The following is a 20,271-nucleotide window of genomic DNA, read 5'->3' as shown; positions in this document are numbered from 1 at the left end:
TACTTGCTAGCTTAGCCTGTAGTCCTGAGGGTCCAGGTTTTGATGTCTCCGACTTGGAAGAGCCTGGTAGAGACAGTTTTGTTTTAGGGAGACTGACTTTTGGGCTGAATCGAGCAGCCCAGTCAAACTTTGAAGAGCCACCTGTTTTACTTGGTTCTTTGTCCCTGCTACTCCTTCTTGGACTGGGGCTGGATGCAGAACGGGAACGTCTAGCCTTACTCTGGTCCTTTCCCTGTTTCACTCTGGCACCCTGAGGAACAGTAGAAGAAGCAGAGGCAACAGCAGAAGAGGAGGAGGAGGTGGAAGCTGAAGAAGAAGAATCAGTGATGGTGCTACACCCAGCTTTGGCTGAGGTCACCGATTTTGAAGCCAGCTTGGAGACTTTTGCTGACTTTTCTTCAGTGCCAGTTGATTCAACTGATGACCCACTCTCTATACAAGACAGATTCTCTGTCCTTTTCCTTTTCTGACTTCGGGAGCTACCAGCAGCTCCACCCTTTCTGGTGTGAGCCTTGCTTGTTGATGGGAATTGTGTAGACTTGGGCTGCTCTTGGTCTGAGTGTCTTCTCTTAGATTTAGTATGTGGCTTGTTAGTTTCTGAGGAAGTTTCAGTGTGTTGAAGTGCTTTGGGTTTTTTAGCAGAGCTAGGAGAATTGGTCCTCCTGTAATCTGGACTAGCACTGCGTTTAACTCCTCGAGAATTGTCTTTCTTAGGCACGTGCCCCGTTTTTTGCTTTTCTGAAGTATTGACTCTCTCTGGATCTTCTTGTTGTGGTATTAAAACAGCAGATGAACTACAGCCTCTGTAGAAGTAAGCAGGAACAGCATTAGAGTTGAACTCAAGAAGCCTCACAGTTTGTAAGAATTTTGCATGATAAATGTCATCACTGTTTAATAATAAAGGATACTGCATGTAAGAAACACTGTTCAGTTTACACTGAAGCAAACAAAAACCCCCACAAGCTTGGATGCGAACAGTCATATTGCACATATTTGCTAGCAAAAAAATCTAAGTAGATTGCAAAATAAAAGCACAATACACCACTTTTTTAAAAGGAAATTAAGCTTGAATAGATTTTACTTTTTTATGTCAAACTGATTAAAACCAAACAAAAAAAAAATCAAGCCATGAAGCTATTAACTGAATGTTTGAGAATATAAGTTCCACAAGATAGTAAGGAGTGTTCAGTAATGCATAACTAGTCATAACTGGATTCTAGCTCAAGAAAGGCTCTTAAAGAAAGGATAGTTTCTCATCAATCTTTAAATTGATGTAGTCAATCACATACAAAACTGCCAAAACTCTCTTCTATGTAATAGAAAACTGTTCCAGTGTGTATCTAGCAGAAGCATACAAAGAGGAGACAAGCAATACCAAGATTACCCTGAACACAAGCCTGCTTCAGATTACTGCACATTTCAATTCATACTGGACATTGCTCTAAACTCCTTGGGCAATCTTCCCCCAACATGAAGCAGAAGAAGGGGAGAAAGACCTTGCAAGTATTCCAGGACTAGTTATGCAGAAATCATTTCCTCCCTATCACCGATGGAATGCTTTTAATTGGCGAATTAGAAAAAGAAAAAACAAACAGAATTGGAAACACCGAAATATATCCAGTGAATGCAATACCTAGATTAGTTAAATATCCATTAGTCATACGTTTTATTAGAACTCTGTGTAACTCAATTATTATACAAGTTTTTCAACTGCAGATAACACTGGTTAACATATGAATATGAAGCACAATTACCTTTTAGAAAAGTGTCCCTTGGACTGCTCAGAAGTAGTATTAGACTGCACTTTGGGTGTCTTTGAAATAGATTTTCTACTCTCAGGAGGGCTATGTGCCTTATGCTTTGCCTGCTCTAAATGTGACCTGTCAGCAGAAAGTCAAAACAGAAAGCTATCAGGATTCCAAGATACAGATACAGACCTGTAGGTGGAATATTGTTTATTTTTGAAGCATTTACACATATTAATTTACAGCTACCAATTTTTCCATATCAGCTGCTAATATTAAACCAGCATTTCAAAAGAACCACTCGATGCAGTTACAAATCACTACCAGTGTAACTGTTTTGCAAAGTACACAATTATTTAGTAATTTTAAATGAATAAAACATCTTATATCTGAGTTTTGCAGATAAGTTCAGATCTTTCTAGTGTGCAAGATTACTAAATTATTCACTTAATCATTAACTTAGCACAGTAAAGCACAAGACTAGAGCATCTGTCAAAGATCTCATCTCAAAAATAGATATATACTCATCTACATCCAGATTCCAAGCATTAAGTCTTTACAGTTATGATTATTTACATCTTTACTCTTCAGTTCAGAAAAAAAAAATCAAGTGCTCAGAATGGGAATGCAGCCAGTTCCACTTGGTAGGAAAGCTCAACCATACCAGTTATTTTCTGGCTGCAAGATCCACCAGTTCAAAGGATTGAGAACTGTTTGGTAACAGCTGAAGTAAGAGGAATGAAGAAATGCACACCACCAATGAAGGCAGTCAAATGAGACAGGAAACTTGTGATGTCAGAGACCAGAACGAGTTTCACATAGATAAGCTGTAATACGTCTTCTAAGCAGCTTTCAGCTGCATGAAAAAATGGTTTACTGTATGAGTTTGACTGAAGGACAAAGATAATACTATACCAAATGGATAAAATTTAAGACTTAAGTTACATCTTCATATATTCCACATTTACTTTGAAACCCACTCAGAATTACCATCTGCAAGACTCAAAAGAGAATGTTCATCAGCATTTAAAACAGGACAGTATAAATAATTTCTAAGGCAAGAGACATCTCACTTGCACTTCCCTAGATAAAATGCAGTTTTTGACTCAGCTGGCACCAGGAAAACCCTACTGCACATATCCTACCTATACAGAAGTCCCAAGAACCACTAACCTTTGAAAAATCTCAAACTAGTCTAGTATTAATGCTGAAAGAAGCAATGTTTCAAAGTTAAAGAACTGCTGATCACATGGTCATATGCTCTTAACCCAGGCCTAGACAGCTTTTGAGTTGAGCTCTCCAAACATCCATGGAGGATGGGGAAGAACATAGACTTCCAATTTAAGTATCCTGCTCCAACCCATGACCCCAAACAACAAAATTTAGCCCAATAGACTAAGTGGAAGTGGTAAGATTTCCACTAGCTTTAAAATGAACTTTTTTTCCAATGAAATGCCAGAAGTCTAGTAGTAAAGGCAGAGCTAACTATACTACTGACCAGAAAGCTTCCCCATCCTCTTCAGGACTTCAACACAAACTTGAATCTCAGTAGAAAACAAGTACCAAGTTTAACCATCTAGAAGATAACCAAATGCTAATTCACTTACAGTCAAAACAGTAAAACTTCAATAATATGACTGTTTTTCTTGATAACTTTCCTCCTTCTGCTTCTTCTGACTTATCCTCATTTAGGCAGTTACTCAGATGAATGCACACAGACAGTACATATTCAACATTTTCTGTGCCCTATCTAAGAGCGTGACAGTCTGAAAAGATTAAATTAACAGCATCTTCTCCAGACTCCAGTAATTAATTTTTATTTATCATACTATAAGAACTACTGTTTACTATCAAAAGCAAGTGAAATAAAACTGTTAAATCTTGAGGTCACAATAGCAAACTCCATCAAGGTAAACTTGAGAATGTTTCACCTAATCTTGAGTATTTGGATTTTCCTTTTCCCAACAAAAGATTAAGGCGTGACATTTAATTTTCCCCATGAAATGTTTTTATTATGGGAGTAACAGACATTATTACATAATTTGCACTTGGCAGGAATCTTGAGTTTTATGTAAGCTAAACTGATCAGGGTACATTTATTCTGAAGTACATTTTAAAAGATTACTTTCCTGTAAAGATTTTTGTTTCGCTTTAGATTTCACAAAACACAATAACTGAAGAACTTTTCATCTAAAATACTGCTGGAACAACAGATGCAAAACATGCACTGAAGAGTTTCCACTTGTTTTTGGCTCCTCCTCTTTCACATTTAAACCCTTCTGTTTCTTACAAGTTTTACAAATATACACTTTCCTACCAGTGTCCAATTTGCATGGACCATTAAAGCCACAGCCATATCCTAGGGATCATGAACACATGCAGAGTATTAGCATTTGCTTTGCTTTCTTTATCCATCAAGCTATCAGTATATACAACCTACAGAGCAGAAAGGTTACACCACAAATGGGGAGTCACAACTGAGATTTTTTTTTTTTATTTTATTTTAAAACACCTACTGTGCTCTCACTTCTCACTCTGAGTTTAATCATTCACCTTGCATGAATTACAAAGAGAAAGCCCACAAAACAATAGCAACTGTGCATGCAGTAGCATGTCAGTCACCAGGAACATGACATGAACTCTCCTCTCAGGTTTATACAAGAACACTGAGAATTTGATTACAGGATTAAGGTAAAAACTTTAACCATACATCAACAAGTATCATTGTCCCAATTTATATTTAAGTTGTGACAGCTTACTTAAGGTGTCCTTAAAAAAGTTAACTCACATACAAGGGTAGTTAGAATAGTCTGTAAAGCTCAGAATGAGCAGTGCTTGCAGAGAAAAAAAGATATATGCACAACTAGAAGGCTGATTTTAAGGTTGTAAGCTACATGTACTTTTGTCTATACTCCAAGGCTTTTCACTTGTAACTTACAAGTTCTTCAGTCTTTTCCATTAATGTATCATTTATTAAGAACTGTCATTCCATCAATTAGTGTTTTGAGAGACTAAGTTCCTCATTAATGACAAAATATCATGAGCTAAGTATTTATGAGCTTGCATTCATCCAGTTCCACTCTCAGGGGCACCTCCAGAAAGACTGAGCTCCTGCTGCATCTTCAAGCTGTGTTTTGTAGGGTTTTTTTTGTTTTCTTACCCTCCCCAGTTTCATAAACAAATCCAAGGCTTCATTCAACTGGGCAAAGCTGTCTGCTGATGCAGATTTTAGTTCACATGCAGAAACTCAAGTCTAGAGTAACACAAATATACAGAAGTTGACAAGCTAACCACCATTTAGCTTGCTGTGTTATATAAACAATATGGTGGAAAATGCCAGCTCTGAGCAAAACCATAATAAAGAACCAACTAGAACCTGTTCTCAGTGAGTTACTCTGTGCATATTAAAAAAAACCTTTTGAACTTAGTTAATAAACAAAGTGTTTAATCTTACTCATGTCCCTCAGCAGCTGAAAGTCAGCTATTAAATGCTTCCAAACAAAGTCTGTAAAAACTATTTTTTATTTCTGTCAAAATTAGATTAAGAAAAAGGCAATAGCACAGATGAAAAAAGCTGTGGAAAAACATCTACTTTCCCTCCTCAGAAATACTCCAAATGTCATCCCCACCAACTCAAACATCATATTTAGTCTTTTTACAGGTCTCACATAAGTTCTTACCAGTTAACATATCACCAAGACTGGTCCAAAACCAAATCCTGTTTAGAACAAAAGCAATAAAACTGACAAAAGCACTCTTTCTGCTTATATCAAAGTCCTACACACAGCCAACAAGGATCTCATTGATCATTTAGCCTTCAATTCCAAATACACAAGAACACATATTTTATTCAAAAGCATTAAACTTTGCTTATAAAGTATCCTACTTTCATACAGAACTACAGCATAGAAGTTATTTATGTCAAAGTGACATGCTACTTAAATACTACTACTCCTAAAGATTACTTAAGACTAATAATATGTGAAAAGATAACCACCATTGTCATTTAATGCCACTAATAAATACAAAAATTTTTGCAGCACTGGTAAAGAAATTTCTAGTATATGGGACCACTTCCATTACTCTATACCAATACAGTGAAACATTCCTCACAACTGAAAGCAACAATCAACTGCTCCATGTCCAGAAAAGACCTTATTGTATGCCTCACAATACCACTTCCATATTGCTCCCATTCAAAGTAAATCCTATGGCAACACTGGGAACTAAGCCAGAAGGGCACAATTCTTCAACACACATGGGTACAATGTCAATAAACAGTTAAGAAAATGACAGTAAGTACCTTCCACCCCCTCCTCCTACCCTATGAAAAGAAAGCTTCATTTACACATCTGCTTCAGTTTACTGCTGCAAAGGGAAACTTTATCATCATTATTTCTTCCTTAAAAACCTGCAAAGAGTCACTCTTCAGTGGAGAGTGCTCCAAGAGACACTTCAGACAGGGTTCATGCTGTACCATTTTGAAGGTGCAATCATAGCAGTAATTCTAAATTCCGAGGTAAACACTAAGTACTTTTCAAAGTGGTAGTAAAACCAGTAAGAACTATAATATCCGCAAGAGCTAAAATTCATCCAAAGCACAGTTACTGCAACATAACTACTGACAACAGAAAGTGAAGAATCACATTAGTCCTACTTCACTAAGGCCAATTTGCTTACATGCATACATGGGGAGGGAATGACAACACCACTAGCTCATATACTCCTTTTCAAATAGAGACCCCTTTCTTCTTTTAGAGAAAAGCACACATCACTGTTACAACACAAATTGCAAATAAACAGCATCTGTCTTTCTACCCTTCCATGAGCCTAGTATCATTGTTTGTACCTTTAAACAATGCACATCAAAATCAAACTCTAAAAGCTCCTATCAAGTTACTATGCTGAACATGAATTACTGGTAAAACTCCAGCAGAAAACCATTACAGGCATCCCCTGTTCATTGTGACTCAAGTATTGACATTATGGGGACATCAAACAAGCCCAGTCTAGAGGAAAATGGGTTTGCATTGTTACTTCCAGGTTAAGCCAGTCTGTCAATACTCAGTGTAACAGGAGGGAGATTCTGCATTTAGAACAGACCAGAGAGAAGTTTGGAATTTCCAAGGTCTTCATACAAGTGAACAGTAGCAGCTCAGAAAGTTAAATTAGCAGAGTTTTAACAAAAGCCCTTTAAGCTGTAGAAGTGTCAAAGATTATAGAAAGACATACATTAGCACTTCTGCTTGGCAGCACTATCATTCTCCTGACTCTCTCTTTAACACCTAAATCAACTTAAGTCTCTTGCGTTCACTCCAGCTAAAGCATAAAAGAGATCAAGGCAACTCTAATGCTATTACAAGGCCATCTGGCCATACCACACACTTACCTTGGATTATTAGCCTTCACACCCAAGTCTGAAATTATAAGTGACAAACTGCATAAACTGTCCAAGCTTTCGTCACTTAATCTGTATTTTGGAAATTCACACTCCTGAGCCACAAAAAAAGCTTTAAGAAAAAAGCTGTTGCATTTCCAGCACTGAGAAAGCTATTTATACAAAGCAGAAATGCAATCAAGTACACAAGTTCAGACAGTATCGAAACCTGTCCTTGCTCGAAGGGTTATGATTGCGTATCTATGACCAAAGTGAAGTAACCTCCAACACTTCAGAAGGTGTGGCCCTTAAGTCTGCTTACAAACTTTGTGGCTAATTTTAGGCATGAAGCAACAGACCTCTTCAGAGTCACATTACTGTCCGATTCCATCTTTTTTATAGGGAAGGGGGGAGTTGGGAGTTTTCAATCTTTGCGTATTGGTTTGTTGTTTATTGGGGGAGGGTAAGAAATACGTGGATCTAATAAAGTGGCTGAATAAAATCTCACACTGTCTGCACAACAACATCAATAAGTAGTATGGATCAACAGAAGAAAATCTATAAAGCAAGACAGCTGCCATTAAGGATCAGTGTCCACTATCTCTGCATTTCAATGATTTCTACTTGAAAGCATACCATATTATAGCCACAAGTGGCCAGCACACACAAACTGCTCTCCTACAACACAACTTTTAGCTCAGTTTCATCCAGAAAGATTCCAGTTCAAGTGCTCCAAGACCATTGCACATTAGCCAAAACACAGCAGGTAAGGATGTCTGACTGGCTTCAAAAGAATATTCTCAGCTCCAACTGAAATACTAATACAGATAAATCCCAAGTTCAGTTATTTGCACAATGTCAGTGTATTACTGAATCTAGTCTTTCCACAGTTTGTTTATTCTGTTTTAACTGATTTTACAGCTGAAACCAAAGAGTTTCATTTTACTGATGACAAATTCAAGAAAAGACTGAAAATAAATTGTCTCGGGCATCCCAAAAACACCCATAATGTAAGAAAAGGTGTATTGTTTTTTGCTCAGTGTTTGTTTGGGGTTTTGCTGACTCTTTTAATATAGCAGCAAAAGCAGTGTTTATCACTGGAGTACAGCAAGGCATAACAAGACACATCAAGCTGTGGACTCTGGACCCTTCTGTATACTGCTCAGCAGCAGAACTGAAACACACTATACCACTGCATGCTAGATACATGGAAGGGTGAGTCCTGTGAGGTTTGTGTCTAAAGACAGGCACCAGCTAAAAACTTACCTGAGAGCCTGTCTCTTTCCATGTCATCCACAAATTCTGTAAGGACCCAACAGATCTATCTTACATTGGTCCTTGTACAATAGCCATTTCTGCCCAGCACCTTACTGAAAATGAGATGCTGATGACAGTAAAAGAAGACAAATTCATTTTAAATTTTATATTAACCACCATGCTTTAACCAAGCCTTTTTATAGGCTTTGCCAGCTCAAAATGCTTGCTCAGAAATGCAAAGGCAGGGGAGGTTCTGTTCTAGAGACCCAGATTCAAAGAGGACTGTAAGCTTCTCCCATCCTGGTTACTTTAGTAGGGAGCTCTCATTCTGATAAAGGTCTAACACAGTTTAAAAGTCCAATATGCTCTTGTTCATGGAAGTCTGGCACAGATTTGGTGAGGGGTGGAAGAGGTCCAGTCATTTTAGTCAAGTGAATCTTCAATCAATGCATGACAGCATAACAGATCACAATGCATCAAAACAATGGATGAGTGACTTCCTTAAAAGAAAACAGTGCTACCTTTAAAATGCTTCAGTTTGTCTGACTCACTCACTGTAGAGCTTCCCCCTGGCATTCTACTGTAAAATCTGAACTACCAGTAGGTATCTGAAGAAGAATGCCCCATCTCATCTCCAAATAACTTGCCTCCAATCCTTTCTTCTAGAGAGAGCTTTATTCATTCCAAGTGAAGTTCCATGTAAAAGGAGTTAGTAGGACAATACCTAATTTAAACATCCACTGAGATGCAGAGACAACACAGAATGGGCAGAAGGAAATGAAGGGCTCACTATGCCTCTGTTAAAAGAACTATTCTCTCAAACCAATTCTAGCTGACAATATAATCAGCTACATAAGGTAGCAACTTCCCCTTCCTTATGCCACATTATTTGAGGAGAGAAACTTTGTGTTTATTATCTGCTCTTCCACTTGTACAGTGGACTAGTTTAGAGAAAGTGAAGCTGCATTTTTCAGATTGATTTCTCCCCAAAGTTCCTTATAAGTTGGCCATTCTTCTTCACCCTTTTAACAGTTGTTCAACTTGTTCTCAGTTAGACTTGACACTAGTAAGAAATACACCTCATCTTCATTAAACTTTATAGCCCAGTTCCTTCACAGTAAAAAGCTTTTGTGCCCCTGACCTGTAATATTTTAATACACATCCAAAAAAAAAAAAAAAAAATATCAAGCCCAAGGTACACATATTCAACAACTGCACCAGTAATGTATCTGAGGGAGTAGAACAGACAGATCTGCCTACCATCACACTATAACCTTTCTTCATCAGACTGATCTTTTAACAAGTTAAAGACACTTATATCCATATAGGATTCACTCACAGCAGTAACAGTACAGTCATCCATGGAACAGTTTTAAGGATCTTCTATGTTCTGCACTGCAAAGGCAACCACTTACAGAGCAAATACAATCTGGTCCACTTGCTCACTGTATCAGGCATATTACATGATAGCAAACCTTTTTTTCTTGAATTATTCAACATCTGCACAGGATTTATATGCAGTGCAAAGGTAACAGAGTACCAGTTACTCAGTCTTGTCAAAGAGGAATGTTCTCCTAGATTCCCAGTAACAGACTCTCCCTGTTTTTAATAAAAAGACTTCCCCCTCCCATATTTTTAATATCGAGGAAGACGGGGAAAGAATTTGTTACTACCTGAGATTTATGGAAAACAGCTTTTTCCCCCTATAGGTAGCTCTACTACTGCTATTCTAGCTGAACATGTATGGTAGTGAGTTATCCATGGGCTTATCCCATGCAGTAACAGTACATGTAATATTTCAAAGGCAAAAAGATTTTATGGAAGTTTCAGTGCTTGGACTGCAGGGTGGAAAACATTATTCTCTAAATCACATGCATTTCACTGTTACACATTTCAACACTCATAGACAGCAGTCATACCTTCCTCCTACTGCGTCGTCTTGTGGCTGGGCCCCGGCAGTGTTCCTCTGTGAACGTCGCAGTGACCCCCCTGGATTGTTATTAGGCCGGTTGGACATTGGCACCTCTCTCCTGAAGGGACATACCCTTTCTAGACACTATCATTCACTGAAAGACAAAGGAGGAAGAGCCATAAGATACATGGCATGAAGACCCACCGCCACACCTCCAGAGACAAATGTAAAATGCTATTGTTTAAGCAAAATCTGAAGACAAAAGCTTTCAAACAATTTTTAGTTCAAAGACACATGGACAACGTTCTTCTCAAGACATTTAGAACCTTAATACAGAGCAACCAGATTTTGGTATATATAGCATACAGATGATCTACTGAACTAAACGGCCTTTAAAGATCGCTTCCAACCCAAACTACAAACACCTCTATGATTTTGTAATGACACACTTCCTTTCTAGCAGGCTTCTCTAATTATAAGGAGACAGGACAAATGCAATTTCAGAGAATCTGTGTTTATCAACATTAAGGAAAAACTCAGTGCTTGATAGACAGCAACAGTATTCAAGTATTTTAACTTTCACTGTAGGAGATTACAAAGCCCATTTCAGGAATAAGAAACAGTATTCACAACATAACTACAGTGTCTTCCAAATAGCTTCTTTCTCTAGTCTGATTTATGCAACTTTAATTTGCATAAAGCAAGATATACAGTCATTCAGGAAAAAAGATCTAGCTTTATAATCAGGAAGTTCTGCTCATGACAGCTAAATTAAATGAAAAAGGTATTTGAGACAGAAGGATTAATGAGTGCATACAATTATTTTTTAGAAATTATCTATGATGGTTTCGTATTACTACTTTTGGTATTGCTTTGTGACTGTTAGAGGCCTACAGATATTACTTTAGTAGTTATTTATTAAAGACTACCATAACCCCCAGCCACAGTCCTCTGAAACAGACATATTTCAAAAATAAGCCTCAGTTAATTCCTCAGTGAAGAGAGGAGACTTCTGTATCCTGTGCTAAATTGGTATTTCCATGTAGAGCATAGCAACAGGACCACAATCAGCAAATCCAGTTTTACTGTTTCCAATTTTGTGAAATCTGGTAAAAAATGGTATTTGCAGGTGAAGAAAAGAAGCTGTGAGAAGAAAAGTAACCCAAGTTTAAGAACTCAGTCTATATATTGATTTGGTATCCAGAGCACAGTAAGCAAGGAGTCTGTCATGAAAAATTTTAAAACACTGCAGCTTCAGATTCAAATGTCTCCAGTGAAATAATTTTCAAGATCTGGCACTGTCAGTAAAAACAGTGAATAGGTGAACATAATTGTCTATTCTTCTGAAAAGGACTCATAGAAGTGAACAAAGGTGACAGGAGGGGAAGGGGGGGACAAAGAATCCTAATTGATGCAGTTTTATTGTAGGCCATAAGAAACGAGGCATATAAACTCACATTATGCAAACCATTACCTCACATATGATGCTACACAGAACACACGTTCATACACCTGTGCATCACAGGAAATTATTGATCAGGATTCTGCTAGCTCAGATTCGGTCTTGTTACAATGCAATAATACAGCCTAATATTGAAAGGTCACACTTAGCATGCCCGAAATACTTTAAAAATATTTCCAGGAATTGAATAATACAGGTTAAGCAGAAGAACTGCTCTCCATCCTAATCCCCACATCACAGGAGCCAAAAGCATCTTTTGAAAGTTTTTCATGTTCTTTCTACTAAGAAGTCCACCATAACAGCAAACACAAAGTAGAATTAATTAATGAATCACTTTTACCTTCATTTGTTTTGGTTGGGGTTTATTTTTACCTTATGCTTAGGAATCTGAAAGAATGTAAGCAAAGCATAAACTACACAATCCCACAAAATATAGTTGTTTGATGAACCTCTTAGAAGTCCTGATGACTGAGTTGAGAAAGCTATGAACACTACTACCCAAAAGGTGAGCTTTTCCTCTTCACAATTGTTTCCTCTTATTCAAACTCCTTAATCAAAGCCAATATTCCCACTAACGAAGTTTTAAAGCTTTTCAGTAACATGTAACACCACCAATCTACAACTTCTTATACTTTAGAGCACAAAAAGACTTACAACAAAACAGAAAAAGCTTGCAACTCCTAGAAATCATGCCAGCTTGCTGGTGTAGCCAGACCAGTCAAAGAGTTGTAGAATTCTTTTCAGAACAGCAATGCACGAAATAAAGCCTATCGTTAACCAGGCTGAAAGGTGAGCAAAGGCTCAGCACCCAGGGAGTCCAGCTGAAGTCAGTCACACACACTGCCAAATATTTCTGTGCATTCTCTTTTTATTTCCTTGTATTCAAACACCAAATTTAAAAAAAAATAAAAACTCTCTGCTATCAGAAATGAGGCACATTTTTTGCATTTTCTAAAAGAAGGGAGTAGTGTCCCCTTCTGCACGAAGGTCAGCTGGCACTGAAACTGTACTAATGTCAAACTTCCAGTCATACTACAAAATGGTTGCCACAGAACCATTGTCTCACCTTGTACTGATTAAAATGTGCATTCCAGCAGGTTTCCCTCTGCAAGAAGCAGGGCTCATCTAGACCTCTGCTACATTAGCCACGCACTTTCCCACCTAGGGCCAGAACATGGGCTTCTCCACACACCACCACAAGAGTCAGCTGAAGAAAACATCACACAGGCAATCCTGGCCCTCCCTAAACTTTAGTTTAACATTGATCTGCCTGGGTGTGCTGGTTTTGTCTCTGACAAAGCTGAATTTACTCTGAAGTGGCTGGTACAGGGCTGTGTTTTGGATTTCTGTTGAACACAGCATTGATAACAAGAGCACAGTGTTGATAATACAGATGTTTTTGTTATTGGCAAAAAGTGCTTAGACAGAACCAAGGCTTTTTCTGCTTTTTGTACTGTCAGTCATACTGGTGAGGAGGCTTGAGGTGCATGGGAGGTTGGGACGAGACCCAGCGAGGAGAGGTGACCCAAACTGACCAAAGAGATATTCCAGACTACATGACTTCATGCTCAGTATACCAACTGGGATATTGATAGAAGAAGGAAGGGAAGGACATTTAAAGTGATGGTGTGTGTCTCTCCTGGAGAAAGCTGAACACCTGCCCAACAATGGGAAGCAGTCAATTCTCTGTCTTGCTTTGCTTGTATGCATGGCTTTTGCTTTTCCGATTAGACTGTCTTTACCTCAACCCACAAGTTTTCCAGTTTTTACCCTTCCAATTCCCTTTCCCCTCCCACTGGTAGGGGAGTGAGCAAGCAGCTGCCTGGTGCTTGGTTGCTGGCTAGGATTAAACCATAACACAGGGTTTAGCCAGACATTTTAAGTAGCCTGTGCTTAGAAGTTATGTAGCACAACATGTTGTCATACACACGGTATTTTCAGCTGTGTAGAAGAATGAAATGACAACTGTTTTATCTTGTAAGGCACCGTCAAGTCAAGATGATGTCCAGTTACATTCTATATTGATACCTCTCAACTTAACTGCATTTCTTATTGTGTATTTGTTGCCATATGACTCCCAGTTTGCTTTTAAATATAATGCAGCTTCGTGATTCAGCTGTGACCTTTAACATCAAAATGCTAACTTAAGTCTCATTGCAAGCCACACAATACCATGTGCCCAGTCAGTCCAGCCATGAAGAGACATTTTCACAACTGTGCCTTCCACATCCTAAAACAACAAGAAGCCCAGAGGTTCCTAAATCTCAGCTGTTCTCATTCAAACTTGTCCCTCTATCTCTGAGCTCACTCCAAGCACTTGGCTTCTTCCTTCCCATCGTCCGATACCTACATTAAAAAAAAAAAAAAGTGCAACTTGGCAGAGACCAGCCAAATGCATCAGTGCAGTCCCACCAGATTTTAAGACGGTTTCCTCAACTACACTGATTCTTCCTCACACCCACAATAACAAAATGCTACAACTCTTTATCAGACCTCCATGCTCCCACAACAGACAATGCTATTTTGAAATTTTTAAGCTCAGGTCCCCTTCTAGCATAAAGGTATCAGCACACAAGCCTTTTTAGTTAATGTTTCGTAATGCCATATTCTTAGTTATGATGATGCCAAAGCATGGGCCTGCAGAGACTCTCATCATAAGCAGACTCTTCAGAATGAGGATCAATTCCAAAGGCCAGCATTTCATATAAACCCACAACATATCATTTGAAGCTGTGTAACAACACTGCTATCTAGTGCTTATTATGCTGCATGGTATTTTTGAGTTTTATCAAACACTATTTGATTACTATTTAAAGTTATCTTTGTTATTGTACAGGAAAGCAGCTAGAATTAATTTCAGTAGACCTAACATACCCATTGCAAAGACTATAGGTAATGTATGGTCAACATACAGCTTGGAGAGATTGTACAGGAACACAAGACAAAAAGCACCTGTTACCTTGCAGTGAAGCCTTTACTTTTCTTCTTGTGAAAAAGCCAACAGGAGACAACTAACATGCTTCCATGTTTTTAAAGCAAACAGGGAAAACAGAGAACTACCCGATGAGCCTGTATCAGCCTTTGTTTAGGATCCAAATCATTCCCTGAAGGATACTAGGAGCTAGTGTAGCTACCCTGACATAGGTTACTGAGAGAAAAAGACAATAAATAAATTGAAGAACTCCAACATGCTCTCGGGCCACTATAGGGTAACACAGGAAATCAGTAACAATACCCGTAAAAAAATGAACTGAGCTCTTCCACAAGGGCCTTCTTAATCTACTTGCATGAGCTCTGAAACTTGTTTGGGGTGTTTGTTCAGTTTGGATTTGTTCTGTTGTTTTTGGGTGGTGGTTTTGTTTTGGTCTTGGGTTTGAAGTTCCTTGCAAGAATCTAGGTTATACAAGAGTTTTTTTCAGACTCTTGCACTCTCCTGAATATTTCAGGATATGCCTAGCATCTCTGCCTATATTGCTCCTTTGTAATGTTACCTGACTGGAGTTGAACTAAGTACACTGGTCAGCACCCTTCCTCTCTCATAGCTTAGCCCAAAAAACCTGGTGCCTTACTTAATGCTGCTGCAACAATCCAGCTCCTCAAAACTGCACAGGCTTATTACCCTGAAGTCAGTATTAGGCAAAAGGGGGGTGGGGGGGGGGGGGGAAAGGAAAAGACAGGAGGATAATTCTATACCTTGCAAGTTCAGAATATTTTCTTCCAGCAAGTTGCACATCTTGCTTGCCAGCCAGAACCCAGAGTTCAGTGTACATTTCAGAAAATATTAAGCCTAAGACTTCAGATTTGTATTCCTTTACTTCAACGTAGACAACATTCATTTACATGATCAACTGTTTCTCTGATAAATCTTGTCACTTAAAATAGAAACAACACTCTAAATATATAAGCATACAACACATTTAAGAGCTCAGACTTCAATTGTGACTAAACTGAAGAAACTACTGCCTACAGTTTAGTAACTGCTGAATTATTTCAGATTTACATCATTTTCAACTAATCTCAGCTGCACCTCATTTTTGCTCACTGTTCACAAGGTTCTCCTCATCTACCCGCAGACACACACACCTCTTTACTTGCCTTACAAGCAAGCACTTGCAAGTACTCAATTACTACTTCTACTTCAATAGCTGACTTAAATTAAGATGACTTTTTAGTCCAGGCAGTTGCTTTGAACTCGGTCTTCTGCAGCTGATTTTGACACACTATTCTCCCTTCCTATACTCTCCAAATTCAAGAGTTATCCACTCATCATTGGTCCTTTTCCACTGAGGTCCTCACTTTAAACAGATTCTAAAGCTCCACACAAGCTGAAGTTTGTATTTTCAGTTCAGCAGCCTCTTGTCTTTTCTGGTTGTAGAAGTAGCTCATGGAAGAACTTTTGGGAGTGGATACAATAACAAACTGAAAACTTCCCAGAAAAAAATTCTGCAGTATGTCCTAAACCCTCATCATCCTCCCTTCTTCCAGACAGAAAACTTCTATACACAAACAAGGGGAAAATACATTCTCCCATGAGCTGCAAGGTACTGTAAGGCACAGTCAGGTGTGCAGTCATCTGCATTCATGAAAATCCTAGGTTATTCAGCTGCATGAAACCACTGAACCTTAAGAAAATGACAAAACTTTCTTCTTTCAACATAGGAAGACCAAGCTAACAATTTCCTTATCTGTTCCCAATTCTACCTTCTCCCCATGAATAAGCTATCTTCATGATTCCAATGCCAGAGTGCACTAAGGCTTCCTTGCTGCACTGCATCTAATGATTGTCACTTCTCTAGGAAGACAATAAGCAATCGATTAGAAGACAAGCCGAGTTTAACAGCATTCAGAGGCAAACTCCTCCTCAAACCAGATGCCTTTTTGATGCAGAGTTCAACTAAGTACAAGAGTTAAGTCAGAATTATTAAAAAAAGCCTTGGCTGGAATGAATCTCTTGAGATGGTATGGTCCAACCATCTGCTGAAAGTAGGACCTCAAATTACACTAGACAGCTCTCATTCTGAGAAGTGACAATTGCTAACCATGCTGACAAAATACACTGAGTCCTGAGCAAGATGTGAATCACGAGAGCTACCCTGAACAAAGGGGAAAGGGAAACAAAAAAATCACAAATTGAGCTATCAAAGCATCACCATACATAAAAGCATGCAAAGAAGACACTAATAGAGTATCAGAAACTTTAAAAATTCATGCCATAGATGTCATTTCAAGTAATCTGAGACTTCAGATCTGTTTAAGACGTACACATACCCAAGGATACACTCTCCATCCCTTCCAAGTACAAGTGCTCTGAGAGAAGAAGAACTAACTATGGCCCAGGTCCTCACTGCCATCACACAGAGCCCAGAAAACCCTCTCTCCCCTTCGGTTCCTCAAAACCACAATCCAGTAACCTGGACTAACACAAAGAAGTAAGAAAAATGGGCATGTAAGCTACAAACTTCAAAGGAGTCCAGTCTCTGAAGATACTATAGATCAGGACCAGCTCATATGCTCATTTTTACTGAGTAACTTAGGTCAATATGTAAGCTCTTAGCCATAGAATAGTTTTCCTAATTGCCAAGAAAAAAGAGAAAAACTTCAGTAAAATATTCTTCCTGGATTCATTTACAGTGGAAGATTTTTTTTTAATTCAGCTTCTCTGGAATCACTGGAGTGATTTCAACATAAAGAAAAGAATTAAAATAAATCAGTCAACGAACAGGAGTTATTCCCTGTTCCACTGACTTAACAACAAACAGATATCAGAAAATTACGGCAAACTTCAGGTCTTGCTACATTAGGAAATCAGCTTTCCCTTTCCCAGACCTTCAAGAAGTCAGCCCTTGCCTACCCTTCTAGCAAAGAGAGTGGCAGGGCTGAAGGCCACCGTGACAGAACAGCAAAATGAGTGGCTAAGAGCCTGAAAGGATGTAGCCACTACATAGGTTTCCAGACTGCATTTATACATATATGTCTAATGACACAGACAACTGTGAAGAGAACGGCTCTGTATGAAAGAGGAAGGAAGAAGAGCAAAAAAGTCTGTATTTGTAATGTCTTACTGCTAACAGGCAAATACTCATTATCTGCAACCAGAAGGTTTACAAGTTCCCACAGGCAGTAAGAACACTGAAAACACCTCTGAAAAGATGCATAGCACTACTTGCTAGAGGAATGCCCAGGCTGTCAGCATTATGTGATCCAAAAGGTTATCCATGCCACGACCCCAAGCAAGCAAAGCAGCACATTTACCTACTGACTTCTGGCTACTGTCCTTCTGCGAGGACTGGAAGACATGAGAAGTTTTGGTTAAGAAAAGATCTAAATACATGTATCACATATTTCAGAGTTGATAAGAACAGTTCTGTGACAATGACTGAGTTGCAGAAGCTCAATAGTCTCCCCTGCTTCAAGCAGCTCAATTGAATTTGAAGTCAGAGTGCAGAGACCTTTCATTGAACCTGGTACAGGAAAAGAAAACTAAAGATTTCTTCAGGGACCTGTAAGAAACATAAAAACTTGTTCCATTAAGATTACAGAGAACCAACAACCATCATTCCTTTAGAAATAAAGCAATGGATTGGCCTTTATGCCACAGCCTGAACATCAGTAAGTCCTTCTGGGCTGTGGAAAAGTCATATTTAAATGGCAAATCAGGAGCTATTCAAAATTACCAAGAAGTACAGGTACCACTGGCAGTCAACAATAAAACTACCTTGTCAGCTGAAGAACCAAGAGAAAAACCTATGGATGAAGGAGAGGCCACAAATTAGCTAGAAAAACTTGAAGATTAAGCACCTGCAGAAGTTAGACAGCAGAACATTCCCACTCATCTGAGTAGCTTAAAGGAACAAAAAAACTAAAGTTTGTACAGGATACAAGCACAAGCTCAGGAATATCAGGTCTGGCTGTACAACTGGTGTTCCCAGCTCATGGTACACAGGAATCCTGAGCTTCATTTCTTTACTGAAGAAAAAAAAAAATCACTGTATTTGTGCACAGAGAACATAAAATCAGGTCTAATTCTTAACTGAACTCTTGCAAGGTGGTTGAGAGGGCTACCTAACATTAAGACAGTAAACACCTTCACTCCTATAGTCCTTTTTTCCCCTCTGAAAAAACAGAATCTGCAGTCTGAGGAGAAAAATTAAGAAAGTTGCATGGAACAAATATAATGGTCTCTTGAGGGCATCCCTCTTTAGTTCTGCCACACCACTGCTTTCTATTCTCTTTTGTCCATCAAGGACTGAAATATTAGAATTTGTGTCAGTCTTTGGACTGCACTTTGGTTCCCAAAACAACACACGTGTCAGTCAGATCCTTGATCACCATCCAAAGGAGAAACTAGGAAAAATGGAAAGCATTTAATTTTTTTTCCTCTTCTCTGTAGTTTTACATTAGGTATTAAAAGTGCTGTCAATAGCTACTGTTCCTTTTGTTTTTGAGTGCACGAGTAATAGAGTTAACTATAAAAATCATCTCCTAGAACATTTATTCACTACTTCATTCAAAGAATTAGCCCTTGTAAAAAAAATTTAATATTGAAGTTATTCTTCTCCAAATAAACCAAATTTGATACTTATCCATTCATAACCTGTCCAAACTAGTTCAGTGTAAGTTTTCCTCTACTGTATGATTTGACTTGAATTTATTAACAAAGGAAGGGAATGCTCTCACTGTGGCAGAGAGCCAAGACTCAAAGCTTCAAGAAAATATTTTCATGCTTACAACACCTGTAGTTTCTCATCTAAATTCAGTGTTCTCTGTTATTTTGGCTTTTTAACCAGCTAAACATTAAGTTCTGTTGCATAATTCCATCAACCCTGCAGCAGTTAATTTTTTTTTTTGCTACAGAGATATAAAGATTATCAAAAGCATAAGAATCCAGAAACTCAATCTATATCAAGAAATAGTCTGATCTGGATAGCTGCAAGCTAGCCAGAGACAGCTCAGCTTCAGAAGCAGCCCAGAGGATTTAAGCCATGTCAGTAACACAAAAGATTTGTTAAACCACACAGAGAACATGCACACACAAACATAGCAAATGTTTGCTGCAAAATACTGAATCACATTTCCTATCTTTATTGACAGATCTTTTTCCCTTTTAGCACAGCAATGGGAAACAAAAGAAAAGTGAGAAGCAAGTATGTCCAAAGTTTTCATCTTTGTACACTTGTGTCACAGAGTAAAATTTTTCCTGCCAAATCAGTCCTACAAGAACTTGACTTCACCTTTACAGGACCTTTAAAACTACTGTTACATACTGACAAAGTTTACACTATGAGAGCCTCAGGATGCAATTCCGCTACCAGGTGTTAACAGAAGCATAGTTTCAACCTATAATAACAATGAAAATAATAGTTATTTTCCTTTTAAAAATCAAACAAAAGCAGCTCTCCCCAACAGAAAAGAACACATCTTCCAACAGCCAAATTCTGACCAAAACCATGCTGTTTGTACATGAAGTGAACTGATCTGAATTCGTTTCTTGCAGACTTTTAATTTTAAAAAATCATAA

The 20,271-nt window shown here is 38.4% G+C and overlaps 1 protein-coding gene across 12 annotated transcripts in view; it reads right to left on the bottom strand.

Moving 5' to 3' along the window:
- Positions 1-20,271, bottom strand: part of TRIP12 (thyroid hormone receptor interactor 12) — a 79,671-nt gene that overhangs the window by 42,157 nt on the left and 17,243 nt on the right. For 9 of the 12 annotated variants that reach the window (XR_011002650.1, XR_011002649.1, XM_068200818.1 and 6 more), the window contains exons 2-4: positions 10,299-10,445; positions 1,755-1,880; positions 4-803 (exon numbers count right to left, since the gene is read on the bottom strand). Coding sequence is in view for 10 of the 12 variants with exons in the window: in XM_068200818.1 (XP_068056919.1) it covers positions 4-803; positions 1,755-1,880; positions 10,299-10,396 (1,024 nt within the window). In the remaining 2 variants the exon portion in view is untranslated. The remainder of the gene's footprint in view (positions 1-3; positions 804-1,754; positions 1,881-10,298; positions 10,446-20,271) is intronic. The other 3 variants (XM_068200824.1, XM_068200825.1, XM_068200822.1) reach the window with 2 other exon arrangements.

This window comes from Anomalospiza imberbis, chromosome 10, assembly GCF_031753505.1.
Source record: "Anomalospiza imberbis isolate Cuckoo-Finch-1a 21T00152 chromosome 10, ASM3175350v1, whole genome shotgun sequence".
NCBI lineage: Eukaryota > Metazoa > Chordata > Aves > Passeriformes > Viduidae > Anomalospiza > Anomalospiza imberbis.
The sequence above is the reverse complement of the archived record's forward strand: the minus strand, read 5'-3'. Positions and strand labels throughout refer to the sequence as shown.